The sequence below is a fragment of the Geotrypetes seraphini genome, chromosome 13 (assembly GCF_902459505.1).
Source record: "Geotrypetes seraphini chromosome 13, aGeoSer1.1, whole genome shotgun sequence".
Classification (NCBI taxonomy): Eukaryota; Metazoa; Chordata; class Amphibia; order Gymnophiona; family Dermophiidae; genus Geotrypetes; species Geotrypetes seraphini.
The window spans coordinates 17,309,394-17,331,899 of NC_047096.1; the positions used below are offsets into that span (position 1 = coordinate 17,309,394).

The 22,506-nt window shown below is 42.2% G+C and overlaps 1 protein-coding gene across 1 annotated transcript; it reads left to right on the forward strand.

The window, feature by feature from the left end:
• Nucleotides 1-680: 680 nt before the first annotated feature.
• MYOG (myogenin) lies at nt 681-21,627 on the forward strand. The gene is made up of 3 exons (XM_033919273.1): nt 681-1,190; nt 16,456-16,525; nt 20,921-21,627. Exons 1-3 carry the CDS (start codon nt 681-683, stop codon nt 21,040-21,042), a joined length of 702 nt encoding a protein of 233 aa, XP_033775164.1. The 3' UTR covers nt 21,043-21,627.
• The last annotated feature ends 879 nt before the right edge of the window (nt 21,628-22,506 follow it).

Below are 22,506 nucleotides of genomic sequence, written 5' to 3' on the forward strand. Positions count from 1 at the left end.
TCAATATGTAGACTTCATTGAGATTGTCTATGTCCTTGGTATGCGGTTATAAAGATTGGTTTTGCTAGTTGGGTTCAGTCACAAGGATCTGACCTCATTCCATTTTGAGTAACTGGAAAGATTTTCCGGCTGGAATGAGCAACCCTGTGTAACCGTGCTGTGGAAGCTATAGTAACTGATGACAGCAGATGATATGGGCAGAGGGGGGGTGGAGGGAGTCTCCCCCCCCCCCAATGCAGGGAAGAATGCTGGGTGCAGAAAGGCTGGCCCAGTTCAGAGAGACATTCTTCTCATTGATAGCATTGAAACCGAGAATGAAAGCTAATCAGATTACAGCATGCTTACACTGTACTAACTCTCAAACTTTTCATTCATCAGTCTCCCCCCTTCCCACTCCCCCACCCCTCCTTTTTTTAAACACCACCTCCGTGAATGAGTGGCGATCCCATTTCCATCCCAGCCCCGGGAGGGGAGAAGGAACGTGAAATCAGATTTAAAGTTTTGATGTGGAGCAACAGCTTAAAGATGGATCAGGTTTCTCTCAGGTTTTTCTATATTTATCTCTGTGATTTAATACCAATCAGAGTGTTTAAATGCCACCCAACAGTTGGTGTTGGAGAGACAGAAGAGCAGTTGGTGTCCAGCCAGCCCAAGACAGAACAGCTCAGAGCATAGTGGTCATGGAGCTCTTTGAGACCAATCCCTTCTTCTTTACAGAACAGCGCTTTTATGATAGTGAAAATTACTTCCCTTCCAGGTTGCAGCCAGGATTTGAGCAAGTAGGGTACCAGGAACGACCCGGGCTAGGTCTGTGCTCTGGCAGCGGGGTGCTTTCTGCTTCACCCCTGGATGAGAAGGTCTCTCCAGGGCTTAGCGTGTCACAGCAGGAACACTGCCCTGGCCAGTGCTTACCCTGGGCATGCAAAATCTGCAAAAGAAAGACAGTGTCCATGGACAGAAGGCGGGCTGCTACCCTAAGGGAGAAAAGGAGGTTGAAGAAGGTGAATGAGGCCTTTGAGGCGCTGAAGAGAAGCACTTTACTGAACCCCAACCAGAGGCTTCCCAAGGTGGAGATCCTACGCAGTGCAATTCAGTACATCGAGAGGCTCCAGACTCTGCTCAGTTCCCTCAATCAACAGGAAAGGGATGAGAGAGAGCAGCAATTCCAAAGCTCCAGCTCCCAGCAGGGGGTAAGGGATGCATGCAAGGTCTCCTTTCTATCCTATTGTACTGTAGTTAGAAAGGAATATGTGGAAGGACAGAGTAATGCAGTAATGCAGTAGTGCCACGTTGCCCACAAAAAACCTGTTCCAGGCAGAGGTTAGCAGTCAAGTAGGCGACTTAAAATCTATCTGCCTGATATTCAGTGGCTGCAGTCAGTGTTTGTTTTGAATGCTGGCCGCCGTGGTAAAATTATACTGGATGTTCAGTGCCTATATCCAGATTATCAGCCAGCGCTGAATACCCAACGCTTTTCTGCTGCCTTGAATTCAGCCCGTATTTTTGTTGTCCTCAGTTATGAGGATGGTTATAATGGCACTGAGTGTGGCCAATCTCTGGCTAACTCCTGGCTCTAGTCAGGCCCTAATACCCATCCTCTGAATCCTCCAGTCCTAGAGCTGGCAGGCTCTATGTTTTCAGTTCTAGAGGTGACAGGCTTTGCATCTCTGTAACTATCCTCTGAGTCTTCCAGTCCTTCAGGTGACAAGCTCTGTATCTCTATGTCTATTCTAGAGGTAACAGGCTTTGGGTCTTTCCCCCCCCCGAGCCCGTTGATCCTAGAGGTGACAGGCTCTGTGTCCTGTCCAGTTGTAGAGTTGATGTGGGAAATGAAGCTCCTCATTTATGCAAAAAAGGTTAAAACATTGTGCTTATGGCTTTCTTTATTTGTTGTTTATTTTATGCTGTTCTGAAGTTTCCATTTTATTTGTTTGCCCACTTCAGACTTGTAGTTGGCATGGTGGGATATAACAGTGGTTCCCAACCCTGTCCTGGAGGACCACCAGGCCCATCGAGTTTTCAGGCTAGTCCTAATGAATATGCATGAGAGAGATTTGCATATAATGGAAGTGACAGGCAAGCAAATCTGCTCCATGCATATTCATTAGGGCTAGCCTGAAAACCTGATTGGCCTGGTGGTCCTCCAGGACAGGGTTGGGAACCACTGGGATATAACATTCTAATAAATGTATAAATAACACTGTCAGCCACTTAGGTTCTTAAATTGTGAATGATTTCAAGTAAACAAATGAATTGCCAAGTACCAGTAATTAAAACACAATTATAGAAGGGCCTCAAGGCCTGTAAGTTCATTGTAACCAAGAATCTGCAAGCTCATTTTGAAAAGGAAACTCACCAGGGGTTTCTACCGCAGCCCCGAGAGCTAAATGCTCTGATGCCCTTCCTCAACTCGAGGTCTACACAGCACTTCAACATATCATTCGCATCTTCTCAACAAGTGTGTTGGAAAAAGATGTTTGAAACCACCTTTGAGTTTCTAGGACCATACATTTGGAACAGTCTACCAACATATCTGCGGCAACCCTCCATATACTATCACTTCAGGAAAAAGTTAAAAACATGCCTTGTCCCCTTGTAACTATTAAACGCTGTTCGTAGACTTTGTATCTGGTCTTATTTATCGTTTATCTCTACACCATGAGTCGTCAATGTTAAATTCGCTTATCTCTAAACCTTGAGTCATTAATGTAAAATTCTCTTGCTGTGATCTGCATTGAGTCCATGTAGAAAATAGCGGGATACAAGAAGTTGTATTGTATTGTACCATGGCTTAGTAAAATCCTTGGGTTGGTGGGGTAATACAGGTAACACATAGAAACATGATGGCAGATAAAGGCCAAATGGCCCATCCAGTCTGCCCATCCACTGTAACCATTATCTCTTCCTCTCCTATTGGCTAGGGCTCTTTACACCTGCATTGTGATGTCATAGAGCTTAATGGTTATAGAAACATAGTTTAATTACTCAATAGAGAGATAAGTTCCTTAGTAATCTGTGGCTAACAGGGACTATTTTTCAATTTTTCACAGCTATAAATCATTTAGAATACAAAATACTTGTGGGTGCAAAAATTATAACGATAATAAAATTATATAAATAATTAGTGAAGTGCTCAGACCTGATAACCCATTTAGTAGTGATGTCACCACTATGAGGTTAACTAGGGGACCATCATTGCATTCACTTGTCCCCTGCCATCCCTGAATATTGAATACTGTGTCCTAACTAGTGGTGGTACTTATCTTCGTTCAGGGGTTGTTCATGTTGAAGGTGTTAACTCTCATTGGTGACTGGTGTCTATTAAAGTGCTCGTGCTTCTTTAAAAATGTTGTTAGTTTCTTAGGTGATCTCCCGTCCCCCCGACCCGGATTTCGTCTCTTCGTCAGGGAGGGACACTAAGAAATTTCAAACAGCGAACTAAAAATAAAGTATACTAGGTTATATTTTTACCATCTAAGCAGTATTTAAATACTTGAAATCTCTTATATCCAGTTTCTAATATACATTTTATTCGTTATTAAATTACCTGATATCGGCTCGCTATAGTCAGAGAAGTTCAGAATGGACTGAGCGAATGAGGCTCACTTCACTGGGTGAGTAATATATAGAGAAGCTGGCCGGAACTTAACTTATAAACTTGTTGACAACAACCGGAAGTAAATGCAACATTGTAAGATTACTTCGCTGGATATGGATCTATATTGCCAACCATTCAATATCTAAATTTAATCCTGCTGGCTGCAGGGTCTGCCAGTTATATATCAGACGCTGTTCTTTCAAAATTAAACCAAGAATAAGAGAATCAATTTCAATTTATCTACCAGCAATTCTTCCTCGTCAGATGACTCGAATGTAACACCAAAGCAGTCAGAAGCAACTATCCACAAAGATAGTAATAATCTCCCGGATTCTTTTTTAAGATTACAACCCCCCGAAGGAACATCCTATCCGACAAACAGAATAGGAACACGCAGCAAAAACAAAGACAAAAAATAACCACGGAGTCAACAGGTATTTTCAACCTTTCTTCACGTCAATTCAATAAAGCTGAAGAAGAATTATTGATGAAAGGACTTTCTTTTGTCCCCAATACCACCTATGATGGTTTTGAAACCCGAGTACATCTACAACGATTCTTCCGCTCCATTAAATTGAAACAATTTTTTCATGATAAACCATCTACAGAAGCAACTCTCCCAGAAGGCTTAAAGTATAGATCAAACTGGATGCCCCCCGGGCCTCCGGACCCTTTAATAGCTTCTTTTGAAAAACTGGTCCTCAAAGACATACAAAATTTGGAGGCACAATTACACAAGATCAGCCACCCCAACCTTACATACGAACAACGACAAATATTATCAAAATTAAAAAATGATAGTACTATTTACATTTCCAGGGCCGACAAAGGAGGGGGAATCGTTATTCAAAACTACACAGATTACAAAAATGAAGCCCAGCGCCAATTAAGTGACACGGCATACTACACGCAGCTTCAAAATGACCCTACACCCGAAATTAAATGCAACATTGACGATATATTAATGACAGCTAGAACTGAACAGAGTTTAACCCTTAAAGAGATTAAATTCCTCACGAGCGATTTTCCCAGGATACCCAGAATTCATTTCATTCCTAAGATTCATAAGTCAGACACTACACCTCCAGGACGTCCAATAGTCGTAGGTACAGGCTCAGTTCTTGAGCCAGTTTCCCAATATTTGGACAGTCAATTAAAACATTTGGTTCCTCGTGCTGAGTCATATATAAAGGACTCAACCCATTTTTTGCAATTTATACAGCAATATGCTGAACAAATTGACTCCCAAGAAGTATTATTAGTTACAGCTGATGTGGTTGCGTTATACACTAACGTCCCGCAAATGGAAGCAGTACGGTTGGTTGAGTCATCAGTTGCAAAATTGTGTTGTTCCACATCTAAACGCAATTTACTGATAAAATTTGCTGAATTGGTTATTTTTAATAATTATTTTAAATTCGAGAATGAGATCTATCTCCAAACCAAAGGAGTTGCCATGGGAGCCACTGTAGCTCCCACTTTAGCGTGCCTCTATATGACTCAGTACGAGGAAACCAATGTTTATACTTCTTCACAATTCCATCTGGTTTCCTGCTGGAAACGCTTCATCGATGATATATTTTTTGTGTGGAGTGGTGGAGAAGAAGCTTTAAAAACCTTTATGCAGGAATTAAATCAAAAAGATGTCAATATAGCTTTTACATATACATATCACAAACATCAAATATCCTTTTTGGATATAAAGATTGTTAAAAATGAACAACAAATCTCCACCACTCTCCACAAGAAAAAATCTGATCGAAACACACTGTTACAATATCAAAGTTTTCATCCTAAAGCCCTTAGGAACAGTATCCCCATTGGACAATTCCTCCGTATTCGAAGAATTTGTTCTGATGAATCTGATTTTGATAAAGAGGCACATGGTATGTATGACAAATTTATTCAGAGAGGGTATCCTGGGAAAATCGTTAGAAAAGCGTGGAAAAGAGCAAAAAATTGTCACCGCCCCTGGTTAATGCTCAACGATCATAACAAACAAACCCAGCAGGATATGGTTTGTGTAATGCCACATACAAGCAAAGGCAATGCCATAAAACATATCATTTTGAGACATTGGACAATATTGCAATATCACCCTTCTTTTCAAAATCCACCTAAATTTGCGTATTCACGGGCCTCCAATTTGGGCGAATTACTCAAATATAACTATCATCAACAAAGCCCCATAAACAAATTACCTCACAAACCATGCGGTAAATGCAGGGTCTGCAGTCATGTATTAGACGCTACTTCTATTGAAATCCCACCATCACGATCACGTCATTTCTATCTGAACACTGGGACCAATTGTGACTCTAAGGGAGTGGTTTATTACATACAATGCCCATGTAAAAAAGTTTATATTGGGCAAACGATACGTAAAATCAAAACCCGAATTACGGAACATTTAAGTAACATTAGAACCAATAGGGTTACCGCCCCCCTCGTATCCCATTGGTCCCAGCATTCACATAAACTGGAAGATCTAAAGTACACAGTGTTAATTCACACACGCAAAACTGAAGGGGATATATCAAGATCTTTAATTTTGAAAGAACAGCGTCTGATATATAACTGGCAGACCCTGCAGCCAGCAGGATTAAATTTAGATATTGAATGGTTGGCAATATAGATCCATATCCAGCGAAGTAATCTTACAATGTTGCATTTACTTCCAGTTGTTGTCAACAAGTTTATAAGTTAAGTTCCGGCCAGCTTCTCTATATATTACTCACCCAGTGAAGTGAGCCTCATTCGCTCAGTCCATTCTGAACTTCTCTGACTATAGCGAGCCGATATCAGGTAATTTAATAACGAATAAAATGTATATTAGAAACTGGATATAAGAGATTTCAAGTATTTAAATACTGCTTAGATGGTAAAAATATAACCTAGTATACTTTATTTTTAGTTCGCTGTTTGAAATTTCTTAGTGTCCCTCCCTGACGAAGAGACGAAATCCGGGTCGGGGGGACGGGAGATCACCTAAGAAACTAACAACATTTTTAAAGAAGCACGAGCACTTTAATAGACACCAGTCACCAATGAGAGTTAACACCTTCAACATGAACAACCCCTGAACGAAGATAAGTACCACCACTAGTTAGGACACAGTATTCAATATTCAGGGATGGCAGGGGACAAGTGAATGCAATGATGGTCCCCTAGTTAACCTCATAGTGGTGACATCACTACTAAATGGGTTATCAGGTCTGAGCACTTCACTAATTATTTATATAATTTTATTATCGTTATAATTTTTGCACCCACAAGTATTTTGTATTCTAAATGATTTATAGCTGTGAAAAATTGAAATATAGAAACATAGTAGCATGATGACAGATAAAGGCCAAATGGCCCATCCAGTCTACCCATCCATAGTAACCATTATCTCTCTCTAAGAGAGCCCATATGCTGATCCCACTTTCTTCAATTCAATCACAGTCTCTGTCTCTACCATCTCTTCCAGGAGACTGTTCCACGCATCTACCACCCTTTCTGTAAAAAGTATTTCCTTAGATTACTCCTGAGCCTATCAAAATTGGCACCTATGTAAAGCCTTATGCCAGTGAAAGTCTACACCAAGATTTCAGAATTAAATTTCTCTTTCTCTTCCCTGATCCAACCCCAAAGGGTAAAAATAGAGATGCTGTGGACAACACACATATATTACCTGTTCCAAGAGGGGACAGTTTTTCAGATGTGATTTTACAAAAGTAAACAAAGGGCAGTAGATAGTCAAAATGATTTCACTGGGCAGGAGTGGTTCCTGTCAACTTATATCAAGTTTATTAAAATTTTGATTAATCGCCTATCATAATTTCTCTGTCCAGTTACATCACCTTATCCAGCTCTGCAACTGATATTCAGTGGCACTTAAGCAGCCATGCTGCTGAATATTATCTGTGACACCACGGCACTCTCCAGTTAATGCCAGGATGATTTAGGGGTGGCATCAGGGTAGAGTGAGGACTTATCTACTTAGTGGTAAGTTTCAGTCTGCTAACTGGGTAAATGCCCAGATAACCCCTCCTCCCTTTATACTGAGCTTGATACTGGGCTTCATGGACCTTTGGTCTGTCCCAGTATGGCAGCTCTTATGTTCTTATGTGAGTCAAGTATAGTATAACCAACTATTGTGACATCACTGATGAGTTTGACTCTTAGACATTGGTGGAATGAGGCATTATGACATCACAATCTCAACTCTGGAATGTTGCTACTCTTTCCCTTTCCCCTTTTGTGCTTCCCTTATTTGTTCCTTACTCTTTAAACATATTGTAACTCTTCCCCATATTTTTCCTCACGTATCTTGTTTTTTAATGTATTGTCTGTCTTTTAATGTATTTTTCCCTCAAATTTGTAATTTTAGTAATTTGTAAATCGCTTAGAATTTGGATTAAGCGTTTAATCAAAATACAATAAACTTGATAAAACTTGATAAACTTTGGGTTTTTGCCAGGTACTTGGGACCTGGGTTGGCCAGTGTTGGAAACAGGATACTGGGCTTGATGGAACTTCGATCTCTCCCAGTATGGCATTTCTTATATTCTTATGTTTTTATGTGAGTCAAGTATAAGATAATCTAGTCATTGGTGAAATGAGGCTTTATGACATCACAATACCAGCTCTGGAATGTTGCTACTTCCTCGTTTCTGTGTTTCCGCCAGGTACTTGGGACCTGGGTTGGCCACTGTTGGAAACAGGATACTGGGCTTAATGGTACGTTCGGTCTGTCCCAGTATGACAATTCTTATGTTCTTATGTTTCTGCTCTGGGCTTTTACAAAGCTGCAACGTTGCCCATTCTACCAAAGAGACTTTTCGGCCAGTATTGGATTTCTGCCAACTGCATCCTGGTGCATTATGGAAACTGCAGCACAGATTTCAATGGATAGAATCATGGACTGCAAATATTATACTGCTTTGGGATATAAGTTTTAAAATCAGGACCAGCCAAAAAGACTCCTTCCGGGAATGTGTAACTCTGCTTTTATCTCTCACTCTACCATCTTTATCCATGGTCAGTTTAACAGCAACAAGAAAACGTGCCACTGCCTTTTGATATCTTGGAACTGCTGAATTTAAAGAACTTGCTACTTATCTCAATTTCTGCAAAGCAATTTTCTACTGCATTTGCTTGATAACTTTTAGGGTTGTGGGTTGGGGATACAGTCAGTGATTTGCTGTATTAGTTATTGATGAGAATGTGTATTTCTGGTTTTATTAGTTTTCTTGTAAACCGCGTTGGTGCCGTTTGGTGGAGCGCAGTATATCAAATTAAGGCCCTCTTTTACTAAGCCACAGTTGCAGCCTGTGGCGCTAAACACTCCAATGCAGCTCCGACGCTCTTAGGAATTCTATAAGCATCAGAGCAGTGTCAGTGTATTTAGTTCTCTGGGCCCTGGTAGAAACCTCTTTCGAAACTTATTAAAAAGAAGGGGTGGGGTAAATAAATCAAATCCCCTGGCTAAAAACCACACTCTTCCTGCAGACCATTCTAGAGCTAGGCCTCTTAATATGGCCCTGTGAGAGATCGTTGTTAAGGAGGACTGGTAGATTACAGTCAGTTTACGATCAGAACTCGGAAAGTTTATTTTATGTACCATTAGTTCTACTCCGTAAAAGTGGATCACAATTTTGGAGTTTGTATTTCTAGCACAATGGCGCCATCTAGTGGACCACGCCCCTGAGGCAGGCTTCCGATTGGAGGCCGAAACACGGACCATGTCGGGTCACCAAAGGCAAAGGACTTTGTAGTCATCTATTTATACGTGTAGCTAATTTTAACTTGAGTTTATATGAATAAAATCTGTTGGTTCCAAGGTTGATGAGTCCAATCCCGCTCCCCACTTGTTTTCGTTCTCTGTTTGATTCTATGAGGGGTTGTTTCTCCTAGTCTTTTTGGGTTTGTATAAGTGTGCTATACACTCCATCACAGTCTCTCTCTTTATTATACATGAGCTCTTTGGCTACCCTGCTGCATGCAATAACTACCAAACCGGACTATTGCAATTCTCTGTTTGTTGGAATTTCACAAAAGCTTCTGAAGAGGCAGCAAGTAGTACAAAATACTGCTTATATTTCTTATATTTCTTGTGTGTATTCAGATTTGTATTAATACCTTATATGCAACAGATACAACCAAATGGTTTATAGAGTAAAAATATCAGAAATGAAAGAACACCAAAAAATCTTAAAGAACAGAGGAATAAAAAGAGCAACAGAGATCCATAAATGGGACAATCCAAGTTAAGGAGGTGAAGCTAGGGGGGACCTCAGAAGTTGAGGGAAAGATCAAGACATAGACACCTGATCTGTCATAACCACTGCAACTGCTCTGCAACTACTTGGCTAAAAAAGATGAGTTTTGAGAGTAGCCTTAACCTTTTTAAATAAAGTTTCCAAATGAAAAGAGAATGGCAGTGCAGCCCAGAGGAACAGCACTGCATAGAAGAAGACTCAGTGACATGATAAATCCAGCTGGGCATGAGATACTGGACTGGGGGAATATGGTGTGAGTAAAGACGACAAATAAAGTGGAGAACCAGCATACAAACTCTTGTCTGCAAGAACTAAATCTTAAACCAGATCCTAAAATGAATGGGTTGCCAGAGATGATGAAAGAGGAGCAACGTGATCAAATTTGTGTGCCTGACAAAGGATTCTGATGACAGTATTCAGAGTAGATCGAATGTGTTTGATCAGTGCAAGACTGATCCCAGAATAGACCATATTGCAGTAGTCTAGATGTGGAGCAACAAGGGAGTAAGCAATATCATTTGTGCATCATTGTTGAGGTAATAACTGCACACTGACTGGAACTGCTGCAAATCAAGAAAAGAACATTTTGCAATAGCTGAAATTTGGAATTCAAATGAAAGCTGTTGATTAATAACCATTCCTAGGTACTTAAAGTACTACCAGAGTAATAGGGCATCTAAGGAGTAGATGCGTACTAGAAGGTGACCAGTAATCTGTTTTAATTGAGTTCAAGACAAACCAATTATCCTACAACCCATTGGTGACCCTAGTAAGGTAATAATGTAATTGGGTGATGTCCGGATTGTAGGGTTCTGTACAGCAGAGCAGGAGGATGCCATCTGCAGAGTAAAATGCATTCTCACCCAAGTGCTGCAGCATAGTCACTAGGGGATGTTTAACAGCAGTAGGGCCAGGACTGATTCTTGAAATGCCACAGGGTGGATAGTGGGTGGATAAGGTAAGAAGAGTGCTCCTAGATTTTTAATAGGAGAAAAAAAACCACAACCATGTAACCCATTGCTATATGTCCTGCGTCTTATTTAATGATATTCTTATTTTACGATCTTAACCTGAATTATTTGTCAAATTTGATTCTACCATATAAGCTACTGAGCCTCCCCAGCACTTCCAGATTGTTAGCACAATCACAGGACTTTTAGGTGTTGTGGGTGTTTTTTTTAGAATGTGCTGTCTCTTAATATTTGGCAGCAGGGATCTAATTGGGAGGTTCAAATGGCACCTTCAGAGTAAGACATTGCTCTCCTGAATAAAACGTATTATAATCTAATTTTGATTGGTTTTACCTTCTCTAATTTGAGAGGAAGGGGAAAATGAGAGCTTGAAACTATAGCTTGTAGAAGAAACAGCTCAAGGGTGACATGATAGAGGTCTCTAAAATACTGAGTCAAGTGGAAAGGGTAGATGAGAATCGCTTGTTCATCCTTTCCAAAAAATACTAGGACTAGGGAGTATGCGATGAAGCTACTAAGTAGTAGATTTAAAACCAGAGAAAATATTTCTTCACACGTGTAATTAAACTCTGGAATTCATTGCCGGAGAATGTGGTGAAATCAGTTAGCTTAGTGGGACTTTAAAAAGGCTTGGATAATCTCCTAAAAGAGAAGTCCATAGGCTTGGGGAAATCCATTGCTTATTCCTAGGATAAGCAGCATAAAATCTGTTTTACTACTTGGGATCTAGCTACGTGCTTGGGACCTGGGTTGGCCACTGTTGGAAACAGGATATCGGGATTGATGGACCTTCGGTCTGTCCCAGTAGGGCAACTCTTATGTTCGTAATATCGGTTGTGATCCAGGTGGGAGAAGAAACTCCACCCTTACTTGAAGGTTCTTTGAGTTCTGAATACCAGGAGCTCCTCTGGCTCCAGGAGAAATTATTCTGTAGTTGGGCAGCTGTAGCAAGTGATGCGGCTGGTGAGAAGGGATTGGATCTGCAATCTGCTTCCAGTACAGGTGCATGTGGGCCCACAGTGCTGCTTCCTGCTTCTAGAAGCAGTTGCGATTCCCAGTCCAGATTATTGCATTGGGAAGGAAAGATGGGTCCTGTAGCATTTGTTGGAGGAGAAGGTGTTGAGTTAGTTCATTCAAGCCCAGTGAGATCCTCTGAAGGTCAGCTGCTACAATTACACTGAATACAATTTAGACCACTGAGATTTTGGTGGAAAAGACAATGAGTACCAAAATAGCCATAATAGAAAGGGATCTGGGTAAGCTGGAAGGGATAGTATGGAACAGATTAGAGAATTGGGCTCAGACCAGTTCTATGAAGGAGACTAAGTTGCCAAAGTTAAAAAAATTACGTGTCCCTGTGTAACAACCTAGAATATTGGATTTCCGTCCCTATCACCCAAGAAGCTCTTTCAAAGGTTTTTGTGGTAATCTTTTGAGATATGTGAGAAGGCTGTTCTTCCATTTCAGAAGGTATTTTTTTCATCTTCCTTATTGGAGGTGGATGGAACCAGGAAGATTAGATTGAAGGCCTGCTGTGTCCTCTCCTGATAGTCTGGACTTAACAGCATTTTCTGAAATATCAGTGGACGTTATACAGGAAAGGGCAACTCTGTTAGTGACTTTTGTGTTTGAATCAGATAAAGAATCTGTGTCGAGGCTTTATTTCCGTCAACAACAAATTATGTTTATGTGTCAGCAAATCTGGATATTTCCTGATGTCTGTACACAGGAAAGGCATAAAGCTGTGCTTCAGAAGAGGCAAGAAGTAGGAGGTCTATTCTTGTATTTTCCTGCTAAATGATTTATAAATTTTGCAGCTAATAAATCTATTCTCTAGGAAACAGCTGAGATTATTTCTAGATCATAAACGAAGGTGAGCCTTTGCAAGAAGACAGCTGAACATTTTTGAGCAGTTTTAATGAACGTTGGCAGCTAGAAATATTATTAGTCCAGCAAAAGTGGCAAATTTCTTTTTTCCTTAGATGTTTAGTTTTGTGGCTTACTCCTGCTTCTTTTCTTTCATTGCTGCTATATCTGATCCTAGGTGGCAAGTCTTGCATTTGTCATGCGCGCAAATGACTTTGAACCTCCTAGGTGGCAACTCAAATGCACGCAAGGCAAATCCTATGTGTCAATTTCTGTGCAAGGACATTCCTTGTAATGTTAGCTTTAATCATTATCATGTGCAGTTCATAAGATTAGAATGACCTGACAATGGCCATATTTTGGCTATGCACCTGTATCAGGAGTCATGCATGAACAAAGCCTTGCATCACCCAATCATGAATAACACATCAAAAGAAGCAAAAAAATAAAAAAAATTGTTAAGAAAAAGATCCCCTCTTCATCAAATGAGCACAAACAATAACAAGTCCTCATCTGACAAAGGGAGGATCATTTTATGAACACTTCCTCCCTCTTTTACGAAACTACGTTAGCAGTTTCTAGCGTGGGGAGCCGCGCTGAATGGCCTGCGCTGCTCCCGAGGTTCATAGGAACTCAAAGAGCATCGGGAGCAGCGCGGCTCCCTGCGCTAGAAACTTGTTATCGCAGTTTCGTAAAAGGAGGCCTTTGTGATATCTGATTGTTTGCTTCGACTGATGTGTTCATTCTTGATTGGATGACCCAAGGCTCTGTTCGTGTATGACCCCGGATGCACCTGCATTGCTGAAACATAGCTGTTGTCAGGTCATTTATAACCTATGAATCACACATGGGCATTCTCCAATGGAATTTTTCTAATAATGTATTTTCGTGCAACTTTGCTCCTGTTTCTTATTTATTGACTATAAAATGGTCTTTCATTGAGTTGATCATAATGAAATGTGGAAAATCCATAAAAAAGAAGGTGTTCCTGAACATCTGTTGTGCTAATGAGGGATCTTAACTTTGGATAAGAGGCAACAGCCAATACAGGGCATGACGAAACAGATTGGTTTTCAATTGACGAAGGAGTAAGACAAGACTATTCTTTCACTATATCTGTTTATCTTGCATGCCAAATACTCAAGAGAAAACCTGAATTGCAAGATGATGAACATGGATTAAAAATAGGAAGAAGGAACATCAAAATCCTTCAATATCTTGATGCAATCACACTTACAGCAGAAAGTGAACAAGGCTAAACGATCCTCCTAATCAATTTAAAAAAAAATTAAAGAATGGGATTGCGATTAAATCTAAAGAAGAGTTATGATGACAAGTACAGAGCTGATCACAAAAAGAAAAATAGAAGTGGTGGGCAGCTTCTGCCTCTTGGGATCAATTACCAATGAGAAGGGCTCCAGCAATCAAGAAATATAACAGCTAACTGGTGCATGGCAGAGAACATGTATAAGAGGAAGGATATGTCCTTATAAGCAAATATCTGTAGGCGGCGGTAGGTGTCCCACTGCTGTCTAACCAGACAATTGGGATGCACGTTTAAAAAAAAAACATCCCACCGAGGCAGGTAGCCTACATTGTAGGTGCTTTCGTGACATTAGAGAGGCATATAGGGTCGCCTATGATCGCCAAGTCTAGGCGTGAGTGTGGTTTTACCAGGAAGTGGCTTTGGGTGAGCTTAGGCAGTCCCAGGCATTCCCTGGGTGCCTGAAATGTAGGCCAGAAAAATGCTGGTCTACATTTCAAATAGATGCCACAACTGAGCCGATCGTGCCAAGGGAATCTCCCTGCTGTGATCAGTTTAGCGGCTGCGGCAGGAAACCCATCCATCCCATCCCCCATGAAGATGACAGGCAGGAGGGATGCCCACTCCCTCCTGCCGGAACCCCCGAAGCCCCTCAACCCCAACCCTGAATCTCCACGGCAGGAGGAGTGCCAAATTCCTCCTGCCACCACCACCCAGATACATCCCCCAGCAGGAGGGATGCCCAATCTCTCCTGCTGCCACCCCCCTGAGACATCCCCAGGCAGGAGGAATGCCCACTCCCTCCTGATAGAAACCGTTCCCTGAAAGCATGCCCTCACCTTCCATGGGCCTGACTCCAATTGGCCAGATAATTTAGGCCACTTCCATGGTGGCAACAGCAGGAATTCGGCACTCTTCCTGCCACAGAAATTTGAGGGGGGGCTTCGGAGGGGATTCCGGTAGGAGGAAGTGGGCATCCCTCCTGTCAGGGGATGTCCTAGGGGGTGGGGGGTTTCCATTAGAAGGGAGTGGGCATCCCTTTTGCCAGGGAATGTCTCAGGGGGTGGCAGCAGGAGGAATTTGGCACTCCTCCTGCTGCGGATATTCGAAAGTGGGGGAGCTTCGGGGGTTCTGGCAGGAGGGAGTGGGCATCCCTCCTGCCAGGGGTCTCAGGGGTGGCAGCAGGAGTGGGCATCCCTCCTGCTGGTCATCTTCATGGGGGGGATGGGTTCCCTGCTGCGATCGCTAAACTGATTGCGGCAGGAAAAATCCCTTGCCACGATTAGCTCAGTGGCAACACGATTCTCTAACCAGCGCCTGTGACATGAACACTGGTTAGAGAATCAGAGTGGTTATGTGCCTGTCCATCAGGACAGACATGATTCTATATAGGACACCCGTGTGTAATTCTCAAAAGCCGCTTAGGTGGCTGCTGAGACTGGGTGTCCTATACAGAATCCGGCCCTTATAGTACTGATATGTTTGAGATGTGGTGTTGGCAGAAAAATAGCTGGTTCCAGACCAGATCAAACCTGAACTCATGAGGCCAAATAAAAAGATTAAAACTAACTTATTTTGGACATATTATGCAAAGTTGAGATTCCTTAGAGATAAATATTGTGCTTGGCAAGGCTGAAGGAGATAGAGTTGTTGAAAGGCCGGCAGCAAGATAGATTGATTCAATCACATCGACCATGAATATGCCATTGAATAGCCTTCAGAGATAAACAGAAGCTAGAGCACACAGGAGAAAGTCGATTTATATGATCATCAGGCATCATCTTCAATTTGATGATCCTTGACCATCATATTTGGTGGCACTGTATTACTCGTACATGGCAATACTTTGACCTTATCAATCCCTCTAGCCTTTTCCACTTCATAACTCTCCCCCATCACTGCCCATTCCTCTCTCCTCAACTCAAGTACATGAAATCACCCTTCCCTTTTCATGACCTTTACAAATATTGTAGCTTGCTGTCCACCCATGCAGGTCACATTCCACCATGGTTCAATGAGGCCAGTACTAATACACTTCTTACTTACTCCATACTGTCCTGATCTGAGTAAAAAGGTTCTGGCCTTCAAAAGCTAGTCATGAAATGTATTATGTTAGTCCAATAACAAAGTATAATCTTATTTGTCTTTTTTTTCCTGTTTTATTTCTATTTATTCATTCTTACCAATGGTCACTGACACCAGCATTGCAACTATATAAAGCTGTAGAAACATGATTTTCAGAAAAGCGATTTATGTTTATGCAAAATGTACTTCTGAATTATGAATAGTTCATTGGGCATCAGAATTCGATTACTACCAGCTGAGTAGACAAGAGATGCAATATTAATATGATATTATTAATATTAATTTGTTATAAGCCACTGACTATCATTCTAGCCCAAGACAATATAAAAAGTCTACTTATTGAGCCCTGCTGAATTTCTAACCTCTTTGATGATTATCATAGACATTTTCTAATGTAAATTACAGGTGCCAAATGATTGCAATTTGAGCAGCCCAGAGTGGAGCAGTCAGAGTGAGTTCAGCGGACATACTGGAGGTAAGTTTTATTGTGAGGAGATTATAAGCAATGCTTGGGGGTAGGTAAGGTGTGTGAGGATCCCAGCAGTAATGCTGGGGGAGAAGTGTGTAATGCTGGGAGTATGTGAAATGTGTGACGGGCTGGGCAATAGCTTCTGGAGATAAGGGTAAGTGAGGTGGTTGAGAGACCCACTAATAATGCGGGGAGTTAGTGAGATATGTAATAGAGAATGACATGGGGACAAATTTTTCCCGTCCCTCTGGGATTTCTCTATACCCTTTCCGTCCCTGTGAATTCTGTCCCTTTCCCTTCCCCATTCATGCAAGCTCTGCTCATCTGCACAAGCCTCAAACACTTTAAAATCCTAAGTAGCAACATTCTAGAGCTCAGATTGTGATGTCATAATGCCTCATTCCACCAATGCCTCAGCTCCGTCCTCATCTGCACAAGCCTCAAACACTTTAAAATCCTAAGTAGCAACATTCTAGAGCTCAGATTGTGATGTCATAATGCCTCATTCCATCAATGCCTAAGCTCTGACCTCATCCGCACAAGCCTCAAACACTTTAAAAGCATAACTAGCAACATTCTAGAGCTCAGATTGTGATGTCATAATGTCTCATTCCACCAATGCCTAAGCTCTGTCCTCATTTGAGCATGCCTCAAACACTTTAAACAAACTCCAACCGTGGCCACTTATTATATTAATTTATATCCAGCCAAATAAATGTCAATAAATCCCCAATCTTTATAGGTGGTCTGGATGTTTTATCAAAATATAGTATTTGAAAGGACGCCTCAGCCCCACCACTCCACCGCAAAAAGTACTTTTTTAAATCTCAGGAAGCATAGTGTGGTGCTTCATCATTGGCTGTCTTTTCCAATTGTATACGAATACGTTAGTTTTATAATTTTTGTGAACATTTAATAGATTATACTACAGTACTTTATCCTTCAATTGTGTGTATAAATACTAATCCAAAGATTTGGATGATACTTATCTCAGCCAAACCAGGGGAGTCAGACCCGACATGTTTCGCACATAAATAGTGCTTTCTCAAGGGTCTCCCGAGGTCGCCGCCGTCATCCGACTCCAAAAGTTTAATGAGCAAAAGACAGCCAATGATGAAGCACCACACTATGCTTCCCGCGATTTAAAAAAGTACTTTTTGCGGTGGAGTGGTGGGGCTGAGGCGTCCTTTCAAATACTATATTTTGATAAAACATTCAAACACTTTAAAAGCATAAGTGTTTGAGGCTTATGCAGTTAAGACCAAAGCTTGTAGGAATGGGACAGGGACAGAACTCATGGGGATAGGTTGGGAATATTGAGATACCACAGGGATGGGGACAAATTTGTCCCTGTGTCAAAGGGCCCCCACATTTTCAGCCATTGCTAGTATTTAATGTTTTTGATATATCCCTTCTTTTATGCTGCTTTTGGGTACTCCATTAATATACAAGAGCAGTGGCACAGAAAGGGGGGTAAAGTTTCATCAACTCAACTGAAAATCTTGACTTTAAGATAAGTGCTTATTTTGCCCGAGAGGTTTATATTGAAGTTTTCTTGAACTGCAGATGATTTGCATAAGGGATTCTGATTTGGAATGATAGTCTGGGTTTTTGTAAAACAGTCTTTTTCTCCTATCCTTTTATAGGGTTGTTTGTTTTGTTTTTTTTTATTGTTCTGTTTTTCCCAACGTTTAAGAGCAAGCCAGTGATATGAGCTGGGCTTCGAATTCCAATAGTGGTCTATTTTGGGGCCTGTTTTCTGGTTTTGAGGCTTGCCATTTGATAATAATTACCTTCTCGGTTTTCCCATCATTATCTAATGCAATATTGTTGGAAACATTAAATTTGCTCCCTTATATATTATTCCCTATACTTGTGTCCATTTACTAGATGCATTTGCCTCATTGAAACGAAAAGTGTCAAGAAAAGTGTTGAATAACTTGTAAGTTTCATAGCTCCGCATCATGCTCTTCTTGGCTGGGCTGAGAACTTGTCACCGGCCCCTCATATTGTGACATCATAATGCCTCATTCCACCAATGCCTGAGTGCTATCCTCATTGGTGATGTCACAATGGCTTGGTGTCCCTATACTTGCATGAGGGATTCTGATTTGAAATGACAGAGTCTGGGTTGATGTAGACGTCTTTTTCTCCAATCCTTTTATAGGAGTTGTTTGGGTTTTTTTTACTGTTCTGTTTTTCCTGAATGTTAAGAGCAAGCCAGTGATATGAGCTGGGCTTCTGATCCCATTAGTGGTCTCTTCTGAAGCCTGTTTCCTGATTTTGAGACTTGTCATTTGATAATAATTACTTTCCCGGTTTATCCCTTAGTGCAATTCATCATTAACATACTTATTATTAGCTAATGCAACACTGTTGTAGAACAGTGCTATTTACACATTGAAATGCCATGAGTTCAGCTGGCATAAATATCGGCACTCAACTTTTGGCACAGGATCAGCCCTAAGTGCTATTCCAATAGTTCCCAAACCTGGTCCTGGAGGCACCATAGCCAGTCAGGTCTCAGGACATCCAGAATGAATACTGTATGCAAATCTCTCTCATGAATACTCATTGTGAATATTCTGAAAACCTGATTGGCTGGGGTGCCTCCAGGACCAGGACTGGGAACCACTGCCCTAATCTATAAAGCGCGCTCATTCCAGAGCGCCATTTATAGAATACAGCTTAGCACTGATTTTTCCCCCGTAGTGCACAAGCTTTCTCATTAATGTGTGCACGAGTAGTGGTTTGCACACACATGCGCTATCAGGAAAAAGTGCACACTATCCCCAGATTGTATGAAGGATGCCCAAATCGTCAACCAAAATAACGGTACATGGATGAAAACGCGTGGGGCAATTGCAGGCAGACAAATGCGCAGGACGTCAGCGCGCTGGATTAAAAGTTAAATTTAAAATGCTTCGAGGGGGTGTGTGGGGAGAAACACCCCCCCCCCCAGTTTACTTAGAAGTATTGGTGCTGCCATTGGGGGGTATGGGGAAAACCCCCCATTACAGAGGAAAGTATCATTTTTCCCTGTTTTAGGGAAAAATTAGTTTCCTCTCTAAGTGTGTGTGGGGTTCCCCCCACCCCACCTCCAATGGCAGCACCAACACTTCTGAGTAAAGTGGGGGGTTCCCCCCCACACACCCTCTCAGAGCGCTTTAAATTTAACTTTTAATCCGGCGTGCTGACGCCCTGCGCGCATTTGTCTGAGCTCCTTTGTCCGCACGTGATTGTCTGGCGCGCTTTAGTCCTGTCACCAAAATAACTATTCAATTATTGGAGCTAACAAGCACTTAATTGACACCAGTTATGATTTGGGAGACAATCTGGTTGCGTGCTATTCTGTAACAATGAGTATAATTGGTTCGCATGCGACTCAAAAGGGGGTGTGGTCATGGGAGGAGCATAGGCGCGGTGGCGTAGCGAAAGTGAGAAGTGCCTGGGGTGGAGCTGCCCCTCTTCCACCCTTATCTATACCCCTCACTCCTTCCCCAATCCCCCCTGCCATGCGTGCCTCCTTCCCTTCCCCCATACCTCTAGTTGTTTACCACTGCGACTACTTAGCCTGCTCCTTGCGACCCTGGCAGCTCTCCCTCTAACGTTTCTTCCTATACGCGACACCCGGAAGTGACCTCAGCGGGAGAGCTGACGTGGTTGTGAGGAACACATTGAATTGTTGCTCATGGCAGTGAACAACTAGAGGTATGGGGAAGGGGTATGCATATGGCAAATGGAGGGGGGGGAAGAGGTGGAGAGGCAGAAGAGTGTTGGCGCTCCCTCCAACATGGCACCCAAGGTGGACCACCCCCCCTTACTATACCACTGTACAGGCAGATCAGTAGCATCCACAAAAAATCCATCCAGTCTTATAGAATAGCAGGAATCTGCACCCAACCTGCCCACCAGGATTTACATCAGGTTTCATGGCTAAGTCCTCATGCCCAAATTTGAGCACAGAATTCAGCACTCAGTGCTATTCCATAAAGCAGTATGTCGCAAATTTTTTGAAGCTGCAGCCCACTAAACTCAGGGCCGCAGCTGGAGAGCCTCTGGATACACATGGACGTCATGATGACATCACACCCATGCATGATGTCATCATGTCAACATCCGCGCATGCTCTGAGGCCAACCCTTGGAGGAGAGGTGCGAAGACAAAGAGAGGCACCCACCAGGAAGAGAGGTGACCGCACCAGCTGACTGCCTACAGGACGGTTCTCTCACCGTGAAAGGCGCGTGCTGTAGTCAGCCAGCGCCTCTCCTCCTCACGGCACACAGTTTGCAATACACTGCTCCAAAGAGAACTTACCCCAGAGTGGCCTTTTTAGAATAATATTGAGCGCCAATGTATTCATGGATTCATCCTCTCCCCCCCTTTCTATTCCTCCTTCAGATAACCTACTGACTGATGATTCCACTGAGCAGCGGACCCTTCATTCCCTGACCTCCATCGTGGACAGCATCTCCGTGGACGACCCTTCTCTGCCTTTCCCGGACCAGCTCGCGCAGAACTGAGGCAGTGGAGGCGGGAGTCTGATGAGCATGGTGGAGCCACCTGCGCACGCATGCTACCAAGAAACTGTACCCGTGTGGAAAAGGAGGAGCGGCAAGCGAGAGATGTCGCCCTGACCCTGAACATCACTCTGGCTGTTACAATTAAAAACATGATTTGCTCTATAGAACAATTTTTTTTACTGTCACAAAGGATTGTTAATGAAAAATTGTGAATGGGAAATTCACTGAGGACAAGAAACTTAGGGCAATTCTTGTGCCAGAGCAAAACTTTGATAATTCCGTTGCCCAACAACCTTCTCATTAATATTTAATTCAAATATTTAACTGATGCACCTAAGTTATATGATACGATTAAAATATCTATAATAATAAATCTGTTCTAAATAGGCCACATTGATAGGCCTAACTTGAATTAAAGAGATAAATCTCCTATTTAAAAACCAGGAAGCAAAAGTGCTTGTGAATAAGAGGAAAAAAAACAAAGAAACCAAAAACAGGTTACAGCTGTTGAGCTGGTTTGGGGCTCAATGGATTGAAAACAAAAGTTATGTTTATCTATGAAGAATTCCATATTTAAATTGAGAAACATTTAGCTTTTTATTTTGTAAAAACAATGTTGGCTCCCTGTTACCAGGCCGCATTAGTGGTTTTTTAAAATCTCGGGCTGTTGCAGTAAAAGCTCTGATGCTCAAAGGAATTCTATGAACATTGGAGTTTTTACCGCAGTGGCTGGCAATAAAAAAAACCCCTAAAGCAGCTTAATAAAAGGGGGCCTGTGTGCGCTTTGCTTTAAAAAAAAATTCCCCTTTTGGGTCCAATGTGATTTTCATATCTTCTGACCAATCTACTTTTCCCATAAAGGTTCCAAGTATCACCTGTAAATGAGAAACTGTTTTTCTACTGAGAAATGTGTGGATTTGCTTTCTATTTTTGTTAACTTATCTGGTTGATTTTTGTTGTTTTTTTTTTTTTAAACAATAAATATACAGTGTATCATGTTTGAAAATATTCCTAATTGATTTATACCTTCAGTAGTGTCACGGTTCCCAGCCAATGAAGATGCCCAAGTAAATTAGAAAAGAGAGAGCCCCCCCCCCCCCGACCTTCTTATCTTCGGTGCAAGCGGCCATGAAGTAGCAGCTCGAGCCAGCTTCGGCACTCTCTGATGTCACTTTCTAGGCGCGGGTCCCGGAAGTGATGTCAGAGAGCGCAAAAACCGACGTGAGCAAGTGCTTCGTGGCTGCTCACGCTGAAGATAAAAATGTACAGGTGGCGGGGAGGGACGGGGCACGCATGCGGAGCAGGGGGGCGGAGAGCAGGAGGGGTGCAAGCGCTCTGAGGAAGACCACGCCCGGGGCGGACCGCCCCCCAGGTTATGCCACTGCCCTTTTTCTATAAACTGCATCACGCAGCTAGCGCCGCTCGATATGGTTGTGCTAGGTGCTGTTGGAAGAATCGCACCTA

Coding starts and splice junctions, on each gene's coding strand:
- MYOG (XM_033919273.1), top strand. CDS start 681: ATGGAGCTCTTTGAGACCAATCCCTTCTTCTTTACAGAACAGCGCTTT. Junction 1,191..16,455: donor GCTCCAGCTCCCAGCAGGGG/GTAAGGGATGCA, acceptor TGTAAATTACAG/GTGCCAAATGATTGCAATTT. Junction 16,526..20,920: donor GTTCAGCGGACATACTGGAG/GTAAGTTTTATT, acceptor TTCCTCCTTCAG/ATAACCTACTGACTGATGAT.